This window comes from Coregonus lavaretus, assembly GCF_964263955.1.
Source record: "Coregonus lavaretus genome assembly, chromosome: 26".
Classification (NCBI taxonomy): Eukaryota; Metazoa; Chordata; class Actinopteri; order Salmoniformes; family Salmonidae; genus Coregonus; species Coregonus lavaretus.
In genome coordinates this window covers 28,162,233-28,182,129 of record NC_140013.1, presented here as the reverse complement: position 1 = coordinate 28,182,129, position 19,897 = coordinate 28,162,233, and the positions used below count along the sequence as shown (strand labels likewise).

Sequence of the window (19,897 nt, the reverse complement as noted above, 5' to 3'; positions counted from 1 at the left end):
TAAATACATTTAACATTTCAGTCATTTAGCAGACACTCATATCCAGAGCGACTTACGGTAGTAGTGAGTACATACATTTCCCCCATACTGGACCCCCATGGGAATCGAACCCACAACCCTGGCGTTGCAAAAGCCATGCTCTACCACCTGAGCCACACATTTACTGTAACATGTTCTCGGTGGTTCTGTTCAGGTGGAGGGGAAGCAATAACAAATAATAATTATGCACAGCAAATTTCTCGCTTCATTATGATATTGTTGAGCTGGAATCTCATGTTTTTTAAAGATACTGATAACTACTGCAGTTATTACAAAGATATAAATATGAGGCTATGTGCAGTAATCGGCTGCAAGGGAGGAAAATCATTTTTCCAATTTCCAACAGTCGTTGAAAGGTATGTAATAAATAATTAGGAGATGCATTTGGAGTAATTATTGCATTGTGAGGCACACGTCGTTGGCTGTAATCAATAGTGTGCTGTATCAATGAATACCCATCTAATCAATCACTTAAACAATGATCACTGGAGATCACAGATAGATAAAACATGCTACCAGTAATGAAACAAAACTATAGCTGAGTTTAACACAACTAGCATGAGGCAGCATGGCTAGCTAACGTTAGTTGACCAATGTGTCCAGCTATATTACATCCAAGGGTATCCCAGGGTATGCTGCACAATCAATAGAAGTCATCATTTGTGACACTGGGTCCATGCAAAGCAGTTTATCAAGCTGTAGAACACCATTAAGTACCTCTTAAGTTATGGTTGATGTCTGTAAAACATTGTATAGGCAACTATACTGAACAAAATATAAACGTTACATGCAACAATTTTATAACTTTTATTTCAGCTCATGAAACCTGGGACCAACACTTTACATGTTGCGTTTATATTTTTGTTCAGTATACTTGTGTTCTGTTACCCTATAATCATATTAGGTCAGAATACCATAAAATATACTCTACTATAATTATATGCATCTTCAGAAAATAGACAAAACTCAAAAGGCTGTACATTTAACAAACATTTATTAAAGGCCCGTTAACATGGTGAAAAATATAGAACATATAGAAACCATGAAAAGAAAGAACATTTGATCACAACCTGGAAGAACACGTTGAGCATGCATCTCCTCTCAATTGGAAAATGATACAAAAAAGAAAGACATACACCATGTGTAGAATTAGAGCATCTCTTCAAAAGATCAATCAGGAGGTTCAAGAGAGCAGCAACTGAAAATGTTTCATAGGATAGGATAAAGTGTGGGTATTGTTTCTAGAATATTTTCTCAGTTATTGAGGGTGTTGCTAATCAGGCAATGGTTGTTATGGTGACTTCAGTGAGTTCAAGACAACTGGGAAATCTGAAAAAAACGAGTTCTGACTGGGATAATTCGTACTGAATGATCATAAAACTCAGAATTCCAAGTCGGGAAATCGGGCCTCTTTCTAGAGCTCCGACTTTCCGACCTGAAGATCACTGACGTCATGATTCGATTTTCCCCCGAGTTCCCAGTTGTCTTGAAAGCACCATTAACCCTTATCTTAACCGTTTTAAACATCACTTCAATGGGGTGGACGTCCCAATGATCCCGTTTAGATATTCCCTCTGACATCCACCTGGTCCTGTAGCACTTTTGATTGCAGCTGCCTGTTCATACTTTCAGGAAAACCATAAGAAAAACAGGCAGTGACCCTGAGTACCCTGTTTTTATGTATTACATGAATGGTATGCCTAATCATCATCACAAAGAGCCATCATCAATGTACACAGATAGTTTTTGTGGAACTGCTTCAATAATGCTCTTGTGCATCAGGATTTCAAGCATGTACTTTTCAAGTGTCCTTTTAGCTATGTCTCAGTCATACATATTAGTCCCACGTAAATGTATTAACATATTAACGATTTATGTAATATATAGAAGGGTATAGAGCTGGAGACACTAAGGTAAAGGCTAAAAGGCTACTGAACTACATAAAATGATTCCTGTCTCCTGAGTGGCGCAGTGGTATAAGGCACTGCATCGCAGTGTTAACTGTGCCACTAGAGATCCTGGTTCGAATCCAGGCTCTGTCGCAGCCGGCCGCGACCGGGAGACTCATGGGCGGCGCACAATTCGTCCAGGGTAGGGGAGGGAATGGCCGGCAGGGATGTAGCTCAGTTGATAGAGCATGGCGTTTGCAACGCCAGGGTTGTGGGTTTGATTCCCACGGGGGGCCAGTATAAAAAAAAGATCTATTCACTAACTGTAAGTCGCTCTGGATAAGAGCGGCTGCTAAATGACTAAAATGTAAATGTAATTCCCATCCATTTTCACAGCACAAGAGGGTTGATGATTTTGACTCCTCCCTGAAACCCAGTTGATGGTTGGTCTGTTGGTGTTTATCATGCTGGTTACAGCCCAAGCCAGCTGTGCTCTCTCAGGATGACTGATAGGATAGACAGGCACCAGATAACAGATATGGGACAACCTTGTTGTTAGCCTCTGCACCAACAACATGAGAGAAACCTGGAGCCGAGACTACCATGCTGTTGGATAACACATTCACTAAAACACACGTTTCCTGAATGAGAACAGTTGAAGCTCCTCTTGTCATCCTCATACACAGTAATACTGAGCCTCCTATATTTACATCATCCATTTTCTGTGCCTTTTCTCAGGCTGTGGCTATGAGCATATGAGAGAGCTGAAACCTCTTCCATTAGAGGAAAATGCATTTTGCTCTCTTATGGATCCTGTCCCAATGAATTACTCCAAGAATACTGTGCAACATAGGTCAGTCTCCTAGTTTCAGAATGGTGCTAGTACAAAATCTCAGCAACATGCATGTCTCTGTCTCCAGGGTGGTGGTAGTAAACTTAGATTTGCTTAATATAACAGATGCACACAATTGCAGGTCCGGGAACAGTTTATGGTGGGCAACAAAACGTCTTATCAGTAGGGTGAGTAAATAGCATGGTTTCCCTCTCTAGTTGACTACCAGTGACACAGAGTAAGTAACATATCTAAAATGTTCTAAGCGCTCAACTGTCAATGCAATACCATGTGGTCATAGGGGGGGGGGGGGGATAAGTAGTTTATCTGACATAAGTAGTTTCATTTGCATACTGTGTTTGAAAGTGATACGTCTAAATTTAGCTCTAAAATAGATAGGCCTAGTCCAAGCACATTCCATTCAACGCTCTCATTTAACTGCACTAGACATGAGTGGCGCAGTGGTCCAAGGCACTGCATCTCAGTGCTTGAGGCGTCACTACAGACCCCCTGGTTTGATTCCAGGCTGTATCACAACCGGCCGTGATTGGGAGTCCCATAGGGTGGCGCACAATTGGCCCAGCGTCGTCCGGGTTTGGCCGGTGTAGGCCGTCATTGTAAATAAGAATTTGTTCTTAACTGACTTGCCTAGTTAAATAAAGGTAAAATAAATAAAATAAAAATAAATAAATGAAGACATCCCAGTGCATAAACAAATTTCCCCCTTGCATCGTCACTAGAATAGTAGAATACACAAGGTGCAATTTCGAAATTTGGTTGTGTGTCAGCAGTTTTTCTCTTGTTATATCAATCACTGACATTCACTGAATTAGCCCATGTCAGCTAAACATTTTTAGGTTGGTAAATTACTCTAGCCAGCTATTTAAACTTGTAGTAATATTGGTTGAATTACCAACCGGGGCCCCCCGTTGATTTCGTTAGTCACTCTCACTTAGAGATCATATTAAAAACTACAAACATTTCTCTCCAACCTATGGCAAAATGTGTAGAATTGCAGGAAATTTGCTTTAAAACTGCAACATTTTCTCTACACCCCGTGGCATAATGGGTATAATTGCAGGAAATTAACTCTAAAACATATTTTTTTTTCTCTCTGCTGTCAACAGGGGGGCCGCAAAAAATGTTTTGCTCACAAGGGGGGAGGGGATAACAACATTTCACTAGAGCCGGCTCCTGCATGTGTGGGTATGGATGTGTGGGTACGCAGACCGAGGAGCCACTGCGGCCCCTCATGATGAGTTCAGATTTTTTGTGGCCCCCACTTCAATCCCTGATCTAGCTAATATTACATGGGGTGGTCGTAAGGGGGAAAGTGGGTGTAAAAAAAGTTACCACCTTCTTTCCAGAATGTAGAGAGACAGTGATTATAGATTTGAAATGGGTGGAGGAGGTGAAACCACTCAGACTGGTGATCTGCTCTGATGCGGCTGCTGTGTTGAGTAGTGTGACGACGGGCAGGTCAGAAAGGGGAGACTTATTTGTGGAGATGATGGTGCTGTTGGGATTGGAGAGAATGGGAGTGGTGGTAAGCTTTTGCTGGGTTCCCTCCCATGTGGTTGTGGAGAGTAATGAGAAGGCTGATGTGGTGGCTAAGAGTGCGGTGAGGAGAGAGGGGGTAGATATTCAGGTCCTGCTGGGCCACAGGGAAGTCAAGTCCTTGAACCGGGCAAAAGGGCTTGATATTTGGCAAAGGGAGTGGGATGCTAGTAGTAAAGGGAGGCAATTTTATTGCGTGCGTCGGTCAGTAAAGGAAGAGGTGGGGAGTATGGGATGTAGGAGAGAGGAAGTTATGTGGAGTAGATTACGGTTTGGGCACACATGTTTGAATGCCACATTGTGGATGATATGAAGACATGAAACAGGTCTGTTTGATGAAAGTGGAGGAAACGGTAGAGCATGTGTTGATATTTTGTGAACTGTATGACATAGATAGGGAGAGATTGTGTGAAAGGGTTAGAGAGGCTGGACGGGGTTTGGGTGGTGTAGTGGTGGAGGAAAGGGGCGGGAAGTGGTGTCTAGGGCTCTATTTCACTTTCTTAGAGGAACAGGACTAATGAAGAGAATTTAATGTAGGTAGGCCGTGACTGGCCTCACACTCCAGTACAGTAGGTGGCAGTGTATGCACCTTAAAAGTTGGACACGATACGCTTACCCAATCCCAAAAATGAAGAAGAACAAGGACAAGAAGAAGAAGAAGAAGAAGTTCGGAGATGGCGGAAGCAGAAGTGTTGGGTAGAGAAAAGAAGGAGGGAGAAATGGCGGAAACTGAGGTTTTGTTTGAAACTGCTAGTGAGTCGGGTGAAGCTAATAGTACAGAAAGTGAGAATGAGTAGGTTACAGTGACTAAGAAAAAGGGAAACAAGAGAAGTAAAGCTGTGGTGGAAAATAGGAAATCACTAGACTCGTTTTTAGTCGGAGTGAGGGTTTTGGATCAATGGTAGTTGGGAAATCGGTTTAACTTTTTTAGGAAAATCTGAAATGTGTTGGAGGAAAGTGTGGAGTCGGTGAGAATCACAAGAAGTGGTCTTATTTTGATTTTTTGGTGTGTCTGCGGAGCAGAAGAAGCATGTTTGAAGACTCAAAAAGATATCGGAGTGGAATATTTCCTATATGGATTTTCGTAGCAGGGCGCCTATCTAGGGGGTTATTTCTGCGGGTGGCGCAATAAATAAAGGCAGAGAATATTACTGCAGACATCGATGGAGTGGTTGGTGCACGTCGACTGACCTGTATGGTGGATGGAGAAAATAAATTAACTTCAGCTATACTAGTGTTATTTGATGAAGAGTCTCTCCGTTCTCATATAAAGTTAGGATTCATGAGATACCTTGCAAGAGCTTTTGTGCACAAGCCCCTTCAGTGTCATAAATGTAAAAGATTTGGTCATGTGTCAAGTGTGTGCAGAAGGGAAGAGTATAGTATGCCGGATGAAGTGAAATGCTGCAACTGTAGAGGTGAAAATGCGCCTGAATTCCTGGAGTGCCCTGTTAGGGTGAAGGAGAATGAGGTGGCAAGGGTAAGGAGTGTCCAGCGTGTCTCCTATCTGGAGGCGGTGTGAAGATTGGTAGGAACAATGGTAGTAGAGCCACCACGACCAGTGAAGGTTTCTCACCAACCGAGGGATAGGGAAATGCTACATGTTAAAATGGTGGACTTTGTATGATTTATTACAATGGTCGTAAACTGTACAGCATAAGCGGAGAGAAGTCTAAGAAAATTGGAATCATTGTGAATGCAGCTGAAAGTTTTTTGGGTCTTTTGATTTCATAGCTGAAGCCGTGTAATAAATCCTGTCGGTGTTCCGCCATCACAGACCCGTGAGCCTGTGTAGGGATGTATTTTGGAGTGGACTGTCGTTGAAGAAGTGGTATGTGTTTTGTTAGTTGACGTGTATAATTTTGTATTTTGTATGATGTTGTTTTCCCCCTTTCCTGCAATGTTTTTTTTGTTTCTTATTCAATACCCCACCCAGCTGGTGGCGATAATGCACCATTAACATTGGATGCCAACCGCCGTTAAGCCCCATCGAAGAAGAAGAAGCGAGCCAGTGGGGAGGGTGTTCGGAGATGGCGGAAGCAGAAATGTTGTTTGAAGCTGAAAGCGCATCAAGTACAGTTACTGAGAAAGATGAGTGGACAAAAATGAAGTCCAAGAATGGAACAAAAAGGGCTAAAATTGTTGTGGAAAATGAGTCTGATGATTTGTTGCTTGTTTGAGTACGTTTTTTGGATAAGTTCATTTGGGAAACCCTTTTGAAGTCACGAGGATGGTGAAGAAGGTGCTGGGAAAAGTGGATGCAGCCAAAGTAATCAGGAGTGGTATGTTGTTGATATCATGTGTATCTAAAGAGCAAAAGGAGCGTGCATTGTGGCTCGCGAAATTATTGACGCATGAAGTGGACAGCTTTGATTTTCGGAGCAGGGCACTGGTAAAAAGTGTTAACTCTAGTGTCCCATTGGACATTGATAATCAATATCTTAGGCAAAAAAATCCTGGAGTAGTTAATGCACGTCGCTTGGCCCGTATGGAGAATGGAAAAAAAGGAGCAAAGTGTATGTATTATTGATGTTTGATGAAGAGTATCTACCAACCTACTGTATGTAAAGATGAGATATAAAAGATACCCTGTGAGAGTATTCGTGCAAAACCCGATGCAATGCAAGAAGTGCAAAAAGTTTGGCCATGTATCAATTGTTTGCAGATGGAAGGAATATGTTATTGAGTCTGTGAATGTAAAATGTTGCAACTGTGGTCGGGATCATATTCCCGAATTCGCTGAGTGCCCTGTTGGGGTGAAAGATGTTAAGGTGTCAAGGATCAGGGCTGTACAGCAAATCTCCTATGTGGAGGATTTGAAGAGAGTTGAAGGGGCAAGAGGCCACAGTGCTGAAGAAGATATGGCGATGGGTGCACCGCAACCAGTTGCAAATGTTAGCATACAGGTAAAAGTCAGTAAATTAGAATATTGTGAAAAACTTGATTTATTTCAGTAATTGCATTCAAAAGGTGTAACTTGTACATTATATTTATTCATTGCACACAGACTGATGCATTCAAATGTTTATTTCATTTAATTTTGATGATTTGAAGTGGCGTAACTCAAAACACCTGCAAAGGATCCAAAACACCTGCAAAGGGCTTTAAATGGTCTCTCAGTCCAGTTCTGAAGCCTACACAAACATGGGGAAGACTTCAGATTTGACAGCTGTCCAAAAGGCGACCATCGACACATTGCACAAGGAGGGAAAGACACAAAAGGTTATTGCAGAAGAGGCTGGCTGTTCTCAGAGCTCTGTGTCCAAACACATTAATAGAGAGGCAAAGGGAAGGAAAAACTGTGGTCAGAAAAAGTGTACAAGCGATAGGAATCACCGCGCCCTAGTCAAGATTGTGAAAAAAAACCCATTCAAAAATGTGGGGGAGATTCACAAGGAGTGGACAGCTGCTGGAGTCAGGGCTTCAAGATCCACCACCAAGAGACGCTTGAAAGACATGGGTTTCAACTGCCGCATACCTCGTGTCAAGCCACTGTTGACCAAGAAACAGCGCGAAAAGCGTCTCACCTGGGCTAAGGAAAAAAAGAGCTGGACTGCTGCTGAGTGGTCTAAAGTCATGTTTTCTGACGAAAGCAAATTTTGCATTTCCTTTGGAAATCGAGGTCCCAGAGTCTGGAGGAAGACAGGAGAGGCACAGGATCCACGTTGCCTGAAGTCTAGTGTAAAGTTTCCACCATCAGTGATGGTTTGGGGTGCCATGTCATCTGCTGGTGTCGGTCCACTCTGTTTCCTGAGATCAAGGGTCAACGCAGCCGTCTACCAGCAAGTTTTAGAGCACTTCATGCTTCCTGCTGCTGACCTGCTCTATGGAGATGGAGATTTCAGGTTCCAACAGGACTTGGCGCCTGCACACAGCGCAAAATCTACCCGTGCCTGGTTTACGGACCATGGTATTTCTGTTCTAAATTGGCCAGCCAACTCCCCTGACCTTAGCCCCATAGAAAATCTGTGGGGTATTGTGAAAAGGAAGATGCAGAATGCCAGACCCAACAACGCAGAAGAGTTGAAGGCCACTATCAGAGCAACCTGGGCTCTCATAACACCTGAGCAGTGCCAGAAACTCATCGACTCCATGCCACGCCGCATTAATGCAGTAATTGAGGCAAAAGGAGCTCCAACCAAGTATTGAGTATTGTACATGCTCATATTTTTCATTTTCATACTTTTCAGTTGGCCAACATTTCTAAAAAATCCCTTTTTTGTATTAGCCTTAAGTAATATTCTAATTTTATGACACACGGAATTTAGGATTTTCATTTGTTGCCACTTCAAATCATCAAAATTAAATGAAATAAACATTTGAATGCATCAGTCTGTGTGCAATGAATAAATATAATGTACAAGTTACACCTTTTGAATGCAATTACTGAAATAAATCAAGTTTTTCAAAATATTCTAATTTACTGACTTTTACCTGTATACGTCAATCAAGTGATATGGATACACATATTGTGAGCAAGGTGGCTTTTGTAGCCACAGTTATTAATTGTAACTGCACAAGTGTCCAAGAAGTTGGACATCATTATCTGCAGCCGAGAAGTTTTTTGGCCTCCAAGACTTCACGGCAGAAGCACTGCAAGGACTACTGTCGGCAGAAAATGGCCCGCCCTCAAAGGATCCTTCTGAGCCTGTGTAGGGACCTGATTAGATTACATATTTTTTTTAAAGCAGGCTGATTTGGTTTCATTTAAATTTCGTTATTGATAGTATGGATATACAGTACCAGTCAAACGTTTGGACACACCTACTCATTCCAGGGTTTTTCTTTTTACTATTTTCTACATTGTAGAATAATAGTGAAGACATCAAAACTATGAAATAACACATGGATTACCAATTTTGAAGAATCCATTTGATATATCCAAACTGGTGGGGAGAGTGCTGGGTAAAGTGAAGGCTGTGGGGATCACGAGAGGCGGGCTTGTTTAGATTTTTTGTTCTTCTGAGGATCAGAAGGAACGTGTGTTGTCTCACCAGATTTGAGAAGTTTGATGTGTCCTGTGTGTCTCTTCGGAACAGGTTAACCCTAAAGGCGGTAATATCTGGTGTTTCGTGGGAAGTCGATGTTGCAGAGATTAAAAATATTCCTGGAGTGATTGATGCTCATCGGATGAATCGTGTGGTGAATGAAGAAAAAGTGAAGAGTCTATCTGTTCTTTCGTTTTTTTATATGGAGTCTCTCCCTACTCAAGTGCAGTTGGGATATATAAACTACATAGTCAGAGCATTTGTTCCAAGACCAATGCAGTGTGATCATTGTAAAGCTTTTGGACATTTGTCAAGTGTTTGCAGAAGGGAGAAGCCGAGGTGTTCAAGTTGTAGAAAATATTAAAGTCAGGGCTGTCCAGAGCATTTCATATGCAGTGGCTGTTAAAAGGGTTGAGGGTTCGATTGTTGCTCCTGAAGAGTCCATGGTGGTGGATAGGCCTTCACTGAAGGCTGCAGGGGTTGCCTTTCAACAGCAGGACCCAGATATGTTAAGAAGGTGGACTTTGTGGCCTTTATGGATATGGTGATTAATGGCACTGCCATGGTGGAGAGGAAGTCCAGGAAAATAGATATCATTGTGGATGCGGCGAACGGTTCCTGGGACTGAAAGACTTCTCGGCGGAGGAGTTGCATGGTGTATTGTCACAAGCCGTACCACCCTCTCAGGTCATAGAGCCTGAGAAGGGAGATATGGAGATTTGAAGGAAGGAAGAAGTGGGGGTTTTGGTTTTGTCAATGTGGTTTTTTATTGTTTTATTTTGGGTGGATTAAGTTAGTTTTCCCTATCAGGTATGGGTTTTATTTTTACATAGTTTTTTTTTACCCTTTCCAGTTAGTGGCGGTAATACACCTTTTGTAGGTTGTAGTCTGCCGTAAAACCCACAGTAGTGGGATTTACAGTAGTAGCTAATATTTTTACAACTAAACCAAGATAGACCACAGCCTGTCGTTCAAATGAATGATAGTGGGCAGAACAAACAATGATGTGGTCAGAGCCTAGCTAGATCCTATTGGCGCGTTCTAGCATCATCTGCATATTTCCGTTAGGGAATGCCTACTCTGTGAGTGCGCGTGTGCAATAACTCAATTTGTCTTTGCACTCCTAAACAACGCGATTTAAATGTGCAGAATACCGGCCAAAATCCATCACGTTCCATCTTCTCCCACTGCCGGCCAGTGGGATTCCTTCACTACCATATTTGGCAGTGAGTGGAAATGCCAAGCGGATGCTTCACATTTATACATCCGGTGAAATATCTGTCTCATTGTTCTTTCTGTGGTAGTCGCGTGCGGAGAACATACCTTGTCCAACTCAATCTTCGTTACAACACACACTCCAGCTGCATGTGAGTCGAGAATTGTTTATAGCTAAATAGATTTCCTAAGGATAACATCTAGCAGGAAAAGGCACCCAGACTTCGCCATGTCAAGTACAACAATCTCAAATACCGTCTTTTAAAGCAGGATATGTCGGTAGACTGATTTTTAACTCGCAGTTGCACGCCAGCTAACTTTAACGCGACCAAAAAAGCAACTTGTTGGAGTTATCAGGGTAAGTGTAAATACTTGTGTGAATTTAACTTGCAAGTGTGTCTTATTTCGCAGCTTTAGTTAGCTAGCTCAACTTTACAACGTCATTCTAGATAGCCTACTGTACAACTTTTGCCAGCTGGTTAGCTAACGTTAGCCAGTTCTTCCTGACAGCGCACTTCACTTGCTTAGCTAGTAGCTAGCTATCTAACGTCAGCTAGCCAGTAACGATTTAGCCAAATAAGTGTACTGTACAGTCAGCTAAGCTAACTTTAGTTTATCGTTGTCGTACGGTCAATTTTTTAAATTCAAATTTCGCTATCATAAATGATTACGTCACCTAAAAAAAATATGTTTCCATGGTTGAAGTTAAGGAAATGTCTCCAGAAGGAGGAAATTATAATTCTAGTTTAGCACCAATACTATTATTGCAATAAAGATACAATAAATAAGCCTCTCGCACGACTTTGGAAGTAAGAAATGAAGATAATTCAGATGTCAAAGTTTAACAAATCATAGAACTCTATGCACAACTTGAGTTCTACCTTTTAATGCTGCAATATGTAACCTTTTGGGCGACTCGACTAAATTCACATAGAAATGTAAGTTATAGATCTGTCATTCTCATTGAAAGCAAGTATAATGCCCAAATCACGTCGTGACGTTTTTCATTACGCCATACGTCATCTTCACGGAGTTTTGCCCTCTACTGAACAGACAATTGTAACAAAGAGTTGTGTAACTAAACCAAGATACACCACAGCCGTCGTTTCAAATGGGTACAAATTAGTCATAGTGGGAAGAACAAGCAAAAACTAGCGAGATCCTATTGGAGCGTTCAAGCATGCATGCGCATATTTCCGTTAGGGAACGCCAACTCTGAAGTGCGCGTGTGCAATAACTCAATTTGCCTTTGCACTCCTAAACAACGCCATTTTTTAAAACTTTGGCGAAGAGTAAAGTCTACAAAACTTAGTCCACTCTGTTCATAACAGATTATAGTTTTGAGAACAGAAAATTGTATTGAGATCAAATGTTTAATCGATGAGAATTAGCAGAATGTCGGGCAAAATCCATCTCATTCCATCTTTTCCCACTGCCGGGAATTGGGCTTCCTCTACTACCATATTTGGTAGTGAGTGGGAACGCCAAACAGATGCTTCACATTTATACATCAGGTGAAATAGCTGTCTCATTGTGTTCTATCTGTGAGTGTAGTGTTTGTAACGCAAGATGGAGGAGAGCCTGTCTCTCCTCAGAGATTACATTTATTTTGGGAGATATTACCTTTTCATTTGAGGATAAATATTGTTTCAGGTGATAATAGAACATGTTTTGTTTAGTTACTTTTACCTCTTAACTTTATTGCAAATCAAGCTAGCTTGCACTGCAGAGCAGCTAGCTAGCTAAAAGCTAGGCTAGGTTGAAGATACTGTTGCAGCTAGCAACCTCCACCTAACAATTATCGAAAACAAACGTCATTACCATCACAAACTTAAACGGGAGGCAACAGTCATAAAATATAATTTGCGTAACTACCAATGTGTATTAAAATAGTACTTAGTTATTGAAATTGGTAATTGTTTACAAGTTACTTGCTATCCCATAAAGCCATCACCGAAAAATACATTTTCATAGTCTCACAGTTTTTGTAACTCCCTGTTCTCCGACTGACTCTGGCTGGACTGAAGACAAGGCAAAGTTGAAAAAATGTCTTTAACTATGCGGTGTCCATCTCGCAACAGAATCTTCAACCGCAAGGGGGCGTTGCGTTTTCGCTCCACTGTGGACGTCTCCATTGAAATGCATGACATCCGGTGCAACGTAACGGAGTGCTTATGGGGAATGTGAAAAAGGCTTAAGAATAAGATATGTTCTATGTGCGCTATTTCTATGCTTCCCGTTCTTACGTTTTGATTTTGAGTCTTTTACTTTCGGTTTTGTACACCAGCTTCAAACAGCTGAAAATTCACTATTTTTGGTTCTGGAAAATATATTTAGATGGTACAGCGGTTTACATGGTACAATGATTGTCTACACTATACTTGCTTGTTTTGTCACATAAACTGAAAATAGGCGAACTATTAGAACTTTAGCAACCAGGAAATGGCAGAGCGATTTCTGCATAGTACATCGTTTAACAATTTCCACTGAAAATTTGACAAAAACAAATTTACAGGAAGAACTGTGCAGATACAAAGTCTGGTCACACAGAATAAAACTAAGGGAGATTTTACCGTTCTTTTACTAAACTTTGCATCTGCACAGTTTTCCTGAGTGTGTGTGTATATATGTGTGTGTGTATATATATATATATATGGAAGTTTACATACACTTAGGTTGGAGTCATTAAAACTTGTTTTTCAACCACCACAAATTTCTTGTTAACCAAACTATAGTTTTGGCAAGTCGGTTAGGACATCTACTTTGTGCATGACACAAGTAATTTTTCCAACAATTGTTTACAGACAGATTATTTCACTAATAATTCACTGTATCACAATTCCAGTGGGTTAGACGTTTACATACACTAAGTTGACTGTGCCTTTAAACAGCTTGGAAAATTCCAGAAAATGATGTAATGGCTTTAGAAGCTTCTGATAGGCAAATTGACATCATTTGAGTCAATTGGAGGTGTACCTGTGGATGTATTTCAAGGCTTACCTTCAAACTCAGTGCCTCTTTGCTTGACATCATGGGAAAATCAAAAGAAATCAGCCAAGACCTCAGAAAAAAATATGTAGACGTCCACAACTCTGGTTCATCCTTGGGGACAATTTCCAAACGCCTGAAGGTACCATGTTCAACTGTACAAACAATAGTACGCAAGTATAAACACCATGGGACCACGCAGCCGTCATACCGCTCAGGAAGGAGACGCGTTCTGTCTCCTAGAGATTAGCATACTTTGGTGCGAAAAGTGCAAATCAATCCCAGAACAACAGCAAAGGACCTTGTGAAGATGCTGGAGGAAACAGGTACAAAAGTATCTACAGTGAGGGAAACAAGTATTTGATCCCCTGCTGATTTTGTACGTTTGCCCACTGACAAATGATCAGTCTATAATTTTAATGGTAGGTTTATTTGAACAGTGAGAGACAGAATAACAACAAAAAAATCCAGAAAAAACACGTAAAAAATGTTAAATTGATTTGCATTTGAATGAGGGAAATTTGACCCCTCTGCAAAACATGACTTAGTACTTACATTTACATTTTAGTCATTTAGCAGACGCTCTTATCCAGAGCGACTTACAGGAGCAATTAGTGTTAAGTGCCTTGCTCAGGTGCACATCGACAGATTTTTCACCTAGTTGGCTCGGGGATTAGAACCAGCGACCTTTTGGTTACTGGCACAACGCTCTTAACCACTAAGCTACCTACTTAGTGGCAAAACCCTTGTTGGCAATCACAGAGGTGAGATGTTTCTTGTAGTTGGCCACCAGGTTTGCACACATCTCAGGAGGGATTTTGTCCCACTCCTCTTTGCAGATCTTCTCCAAGTCATTAAGGTTTCGAGCCTGGTGTTTGGCAACTCGAACCTTCAGCTCCCTCCACAGATTTTCTATGGGATTAAGGTCTGGAGACTTGCTAGGCCACTCCAGGACCTTAATGTGCTTCTTCTTGAGCCACTCCTTTGTTGCCTTTTCCGTGTGTTTTGGATCATTGTCATGCTGGAATACCCATCCACGACCCATTTTCAATACCCTGGCTGAGGGACGGAGGTTCTCACCCAAGATTTGACGGTACATGGCCCCGTCCATCGTCCCTTTTGATGCGGTGAAGTTGTCCTGTCCCCTTAGCAGAAAAACACCCCCAAAGCATAATATGTTTCCACCTCCATGTTTGACGGTGGGGATGGTGTTCTTGCAAGGAAGCAGCCACTGCTCCAAAACCGCCACAAAAAAGCCAGACTACGGTTTGCAACTGCACATGGGGACAAAGATCGTACTTTTTGGAGAAATGTCCTCTGGTCTGATGAAACAAAAATAGAACTGTTTGGCCTTAATGACCATCGTTATGTTTGAAAGAAAAAGGGGGTTGCTTGCAAGCCGAAGAACACCATCCCAACCGTGAAGCACGGGGGTGGCAGCATCATGCTGTGGGGTTGCTTTGCTGCAGGAGGGACTGGTGCACTTCACAAAATAGATGGCATCATGACGAAGGAAAATTATGTGGATACAGTGGGGGAAAAAAGTATTTAGTCAGCCACCAATTGTGCATGTTCTCCCACTTAAAAAGATGAGAGGCCTGTAATTTTCATCATAGGTACACGTCAACTATGACAGACAAAATGAGGAAAAGAAATCCAGAAAATCACATTGTAGGATTTTTAATGAATTTATTTGCAAATTATGGTGGAAAATAAGTATTTGGTCACCTACAAACAAGCCAGATTTCTGGCTCTCACAGACCTGTAACTTCTTCTTTAAGAGGCTCCTCTGTCCTCCACTCGTTACCTGTATTAATGGCACCTGTTTGAACTTGTTATCAGTATAAAAGACACCTGTCCACAACCTCAGTCACACTCCAAACTCCACTATGGCCAAGACCAAAGAGCTGTCAAAGGACACCAGAAACAAAATTGTAGACCTGCACCAGGCTGGGAAGACTGAATCTGCAATAGGTAAGCAGCTTGGTTTGAAGAAATCAACTGTGGGAGCAATTATTAGGAAATGGAAGACATACAAGACGACTGATAATCTCCCTCGATCTGGGGCTCCACGCAAGATCTCACCCCGTGGGGTCAAAATGATCACAAGAACGGTGAGCAAAAATCCCAGAACCACACGGGGGGACCTAGTGAATGACCTGCAGAGAGCTGGGACCAAAGTAACAAAGCCTACCATCAGTAACACACTACGCCGCCAGGGACTCAAATCCTGCAGTGCCAGACGTGTCCCCCTGCTCAAGCCATGTCCAGGCCCGTCTGAAGTTTGCTAGAGTGCATTTGGATGATCCAGAAGAGGATTGGGAGAATGTCATATGGTCAGATGAAACCAAAGTAGAACTTTTTGGTAAAAACTCAACTCGTTGTGTTTGGAGGACAAAGAATGCTGAGTTGCATCCAAAGAACATCATACCTACTGTGAAGCATGGGGGTGGAAACATCATGCTTTGGGGCTGTTTTTCTGCAAAGGGACCAGGACGACTGATCCGTGTAAAGGAAAGAATGAATGGGGCCATGTATCGTGAGATTTTGAGTGAAAACCTCCTTCCATCAGCAAGGGCATTGAAGATGAAACGTGGCTGGGTCTTTCAGCATGACAATGATCCCAAACACACCGCCCGGGCAACGAAGGAGTGGCTTCGTAAGAAGCATTTCAAGGTCCTGGAGTGGCCTAGCCAGTCTCCAGATCTCAACCCCATAGAAAATCTTTGGAGGGAGTTGAAAGTCCGTGTTGCCCAGCGACAGCCCCAAAACATCACTGCTCTAGAGGAGATCTGCATGGAGGAATGGGCCAAAATACTAGCAACAGTGTGTGAAAACCTTGTGAAGACTTACAGAAAACGTTTGACCTGTGTCATTGCCAACAAAGGGTATATAACAAAGTATTGAGAAACTTTTGTTATTGACCAAATACTTATTTTCCACCATAATTTGCAAATAAATTCATAAAAAATCCTACAATGTGATTTTCTGGATTTATTTTCTTCTCATTTTGTCTGTCATCATTGACGTGTACCTATGATGAAAATTACAGGCCTCTCTCATCTTTTTAAGTGGGAGAACTTGCACAATTGGTGGCTGACTAAATACTTTTTTCCCCCACTGTATATTGAAGCAACATCTCAAGACATCAATCAGGAAGTTAAAGCTTGGTGGCAAATGGGTCTCCCAAATAGACAATGACCCCAAGCATACTTCCAAAGTTGTGGCAAAATGGCTTAAGGACAACAAAGTCAAGGTATTGGAGTGGCCATCCATCACAAAGCCCTTACCTCAATCCTATAGAACATTTGTGGGCAGAACTGAAAAAACGTGTGCGAGCAAGGAGGTCAACAAACCTGACTCAGTTACACCAGCTCTGTCAGGAGGAATGGGCCAAAATTCACCCAAGTTATTGTGGGAAGCTTGTGGAAGGCTACCCGAAACGTTTGACCCAAGTTAAACAATTTAAAGGCAATGCTACCAAATACTAATTGAGTGTATGTAAACTTCTGACCCACTGGGAATGTGATGAAAGAAATAAAAGCTGAAATAAATCATTCTCTCAACTATTATCCTGACATTTCACATTCTTAAAATAAAGTGGTGATCCTAACTGACCTAAAACAGGGGATCTTTACTAGGATTAAATGTCAGGAATTGTGAAAAACTGAGTTTAAATGTATTTGGCTAAGGTGTATGTAAACTTCTGACTTCAACTGTGTGTATGTATGTATGTGTGTGTGTGTGTGTGTGTGTATGTATGTATGTATGTATATATATATATATATTATATATATATATTACACACACTGGAAAACTGTGCAGATTTTTTTTACTGTGTAAATTGTTCAAAGTAGTCATGGTGCATAGAGTTTTATGGTTTGTTAAACATCGAAAGCAATAGTTTTTTGTTTGGCATACATTTTAAAGTAAAAAATCGGGAGTCTAATTCCGTTACCGTGGAATTGCCCATAGTTAGGCATCTCACAGTACTTGGTGATTTAAATCTTATCTGGGTTAGCCCCATCAATTTTCCTCAATGTAAGGCTAGAGTAAGGTGAATCTGATGCCCTGCCTTTGGTAGTAAGGGGACAGTGGGATCAAATTTGTATTGGTCACATACACATATTTAGCAGATGTTATTGCTGGTGTTATGTTATTACTGCCCTGTAAGGGTGCTGTTCTATGTATGATACATTAAACTGAGATCATGACTCTCTGTGGTCACTCCAGATTGCATTGCACTTAAGGTATTGCTTTGATTTGATGGTATTGTATGTATATTCAATCTCATGGTTCTCTTACAGGAGCCGAATGGCCTCTGTTGTGGCCTCTGTTGTGACTGTGAAGACCGAGAAGCGACCTGCTCATGCTGATACTCAGGATGTTGACTCCAACACCAAAAAACCCAGGTATCAAAAACTAATATGAGTAGCCTACATTTAGTACTCAGTTCCTGTTTATATGCCAATGCATTATTAATATTAGACTGGTCAGGAACTTTATCTCTTAGTTTCTGTTCCTAAACCCATTCTTTACCTTTTCAGCCTAGGTTTGAGTTCAAACAGCAGCCAAGTAAACTTGCCATGATTTGTTTAACCTTCATGTTGTTTAAGGATTTGGGAACCATCAATGGAACCATCACTCAATCTCTGCCTGCCCCAAAGGAAACTGCTGCCCAGCCTGAAGACCAAGCGGGCCCCCGAGCTGGTCCTAGTTATTGGTACAGGGGTGAGTTCAGCTGTGGCCCCTCAGGTCCCTGCGTTGCGCTCCTGGAAGGGTTTGATCCAGGCCTTGTTGGACGCGGCCAACGACTTTGACCTCCTAGAGGAAGAGGAGAGTCGGCGTTTTCAGAAGAGCCTGCAGGAGGACAAGAACCTAGTCCACGTGGCTCATGACCTCATCCAGAAGCTCTCGCCGGTAAGGCTTCCCCTCCCCCAATCCTGTGCACAGACAGACAGCCAGACATGGACAGCACACTGTCTCCAGCTGGTTGAGACACGCCAGTGACTTGAATTGTACATTTTCCTTTATTGGGATTTGTAATCCTACTGGGAATGACAGAGGCAAGGAGTCAGCATAGTTCTATGTTTTATCTAAATTCTAAAACATTTGATTCAGGTTTCTGTATAAAAGGTGATGCCCTAACCAAAGTACAGCACTGATGGATTACTACAACACGTCATCATTCAATGCCTTGTTTTCAAAGCCACTGACAAGTTGGCTCAACCAGTTCTGGCACTCAGGCTAATTTTAAACAGGACTTTTAAGGCCTGTTATTTGATTCGCTTGATGAAGAAATCCCCCCCAGTGAATAACCTCCCAGGCCCGTTGCTGTTGGCTATGGATTTGGGGGCTTTAACATTTTAATGGGACTGCCTTAAAAAAAAAAAATGTAATCACGCAGTAATGTGAATCCGGGAACACCGGTCCCAGCCAAGGTTTCCATTTAGCCTCTGAATAACAGAGCGCCCCACCAGACTAAATAGCTCACAATAGGAGACATAATTATCAGGTGATTACACAGCCATGGACCCTGTGGCAAATATTTTTCTGTTCTTAGGCCTGTGGCGCAGCAATGCTTGCTATCTGCACATGTTCAGCATCTTATCAGTACGGGGCATGCAACTTTAGCGGATCATAAAACTATTGAATAGCAAATTTTGTAGAACCTAATATGCTGAAAGCGTAAAGAGAAAGAAACGCATTGAAAAGAGGACTCTTGTAGCTTGAGGACTGTCGTAGAGTGTAGAAGGAGAAATGTGTTATTGCTTCGCCTTGTTTAATCTTTGGTCACATTGTTGCCCACCAGGCACAGACGTCAATTCAACGTCTATTTCATGTAGGTTCAACGTAATTTCATTCAACCAGTGGGTGCTTTTTCACAGAACAGCTGAAGAGAACCAAGGCTTCTGCGAGAAGGGAGTGTCCCTTGTCTCAAGAAGGGATCAAATACCGGGTGGGACACAGCAGTTTAACCCAATAGTATTGGTGCTTTAACAAGAGCAATCCAAACAATCTATATAACTGTGGATTAGGGCTGTGTTTTGGCACGTAATGTCGGTTAATGAGCCTAATCTGAAGGTTACTCAGCGTGTTTGTGACCTAAATCCTTTCATGCTGTCGTTGAATGACCTAGGCAAAATGCTAAAGGCAATTATATTACAACTTTCCCTGTTTAGGATTAGATTTGTTGAAAACAACTCAACTTTAGTGTCAAATCCTAGGCTATATCAATCTCAGGATCAGAGCATGGTACTACTTTTACAGTATTTGGTAATTACATAAGTCCTCAAACAAAAGGAGAATGCGTTCAGTGCTGAAGTCAACAGCAGGGTGAGTGGGGAGCTAGATGCTTGCTCTTGGTGATAATGACTTCCTTCCTGTGA

General features: G+C 41.9%; 1 protein-coding gene across 2 annotated transcripts in view; it reads left to right on the top strand.

Annotated features, from left to right (window-relative positions):
* Positions 1-10,581: 10,581 nt before the first annotated feature.
* The window catches only part of LOC311101421 (protein FAM118B-like), a 20,239-nt gene continuing 10,923 nt past the window's right edge, over positions 10,582-19,897 (top strand). For both annotated transcript variants that reach the window (XR_014609924.1, XM_084142564.1), the window contains exons 1-3: positions 10,582-10,878; positions 17,816-17,920; positions 18,125-18,428. Coding sequence is in view for 1 of the 2 variants with exons in the window: in XM_084142564.1 (XP_083998690.1) it covers positions 17,823-17,920; positions 18,125-18,428 (402 nt within the window). In the remaining variant the exon portion in view is untranslated. The remainder of the gene's footprint in view (positions 10,879-17,815; positions 17,921-18,124; positions 18,429-19,897) is intronic.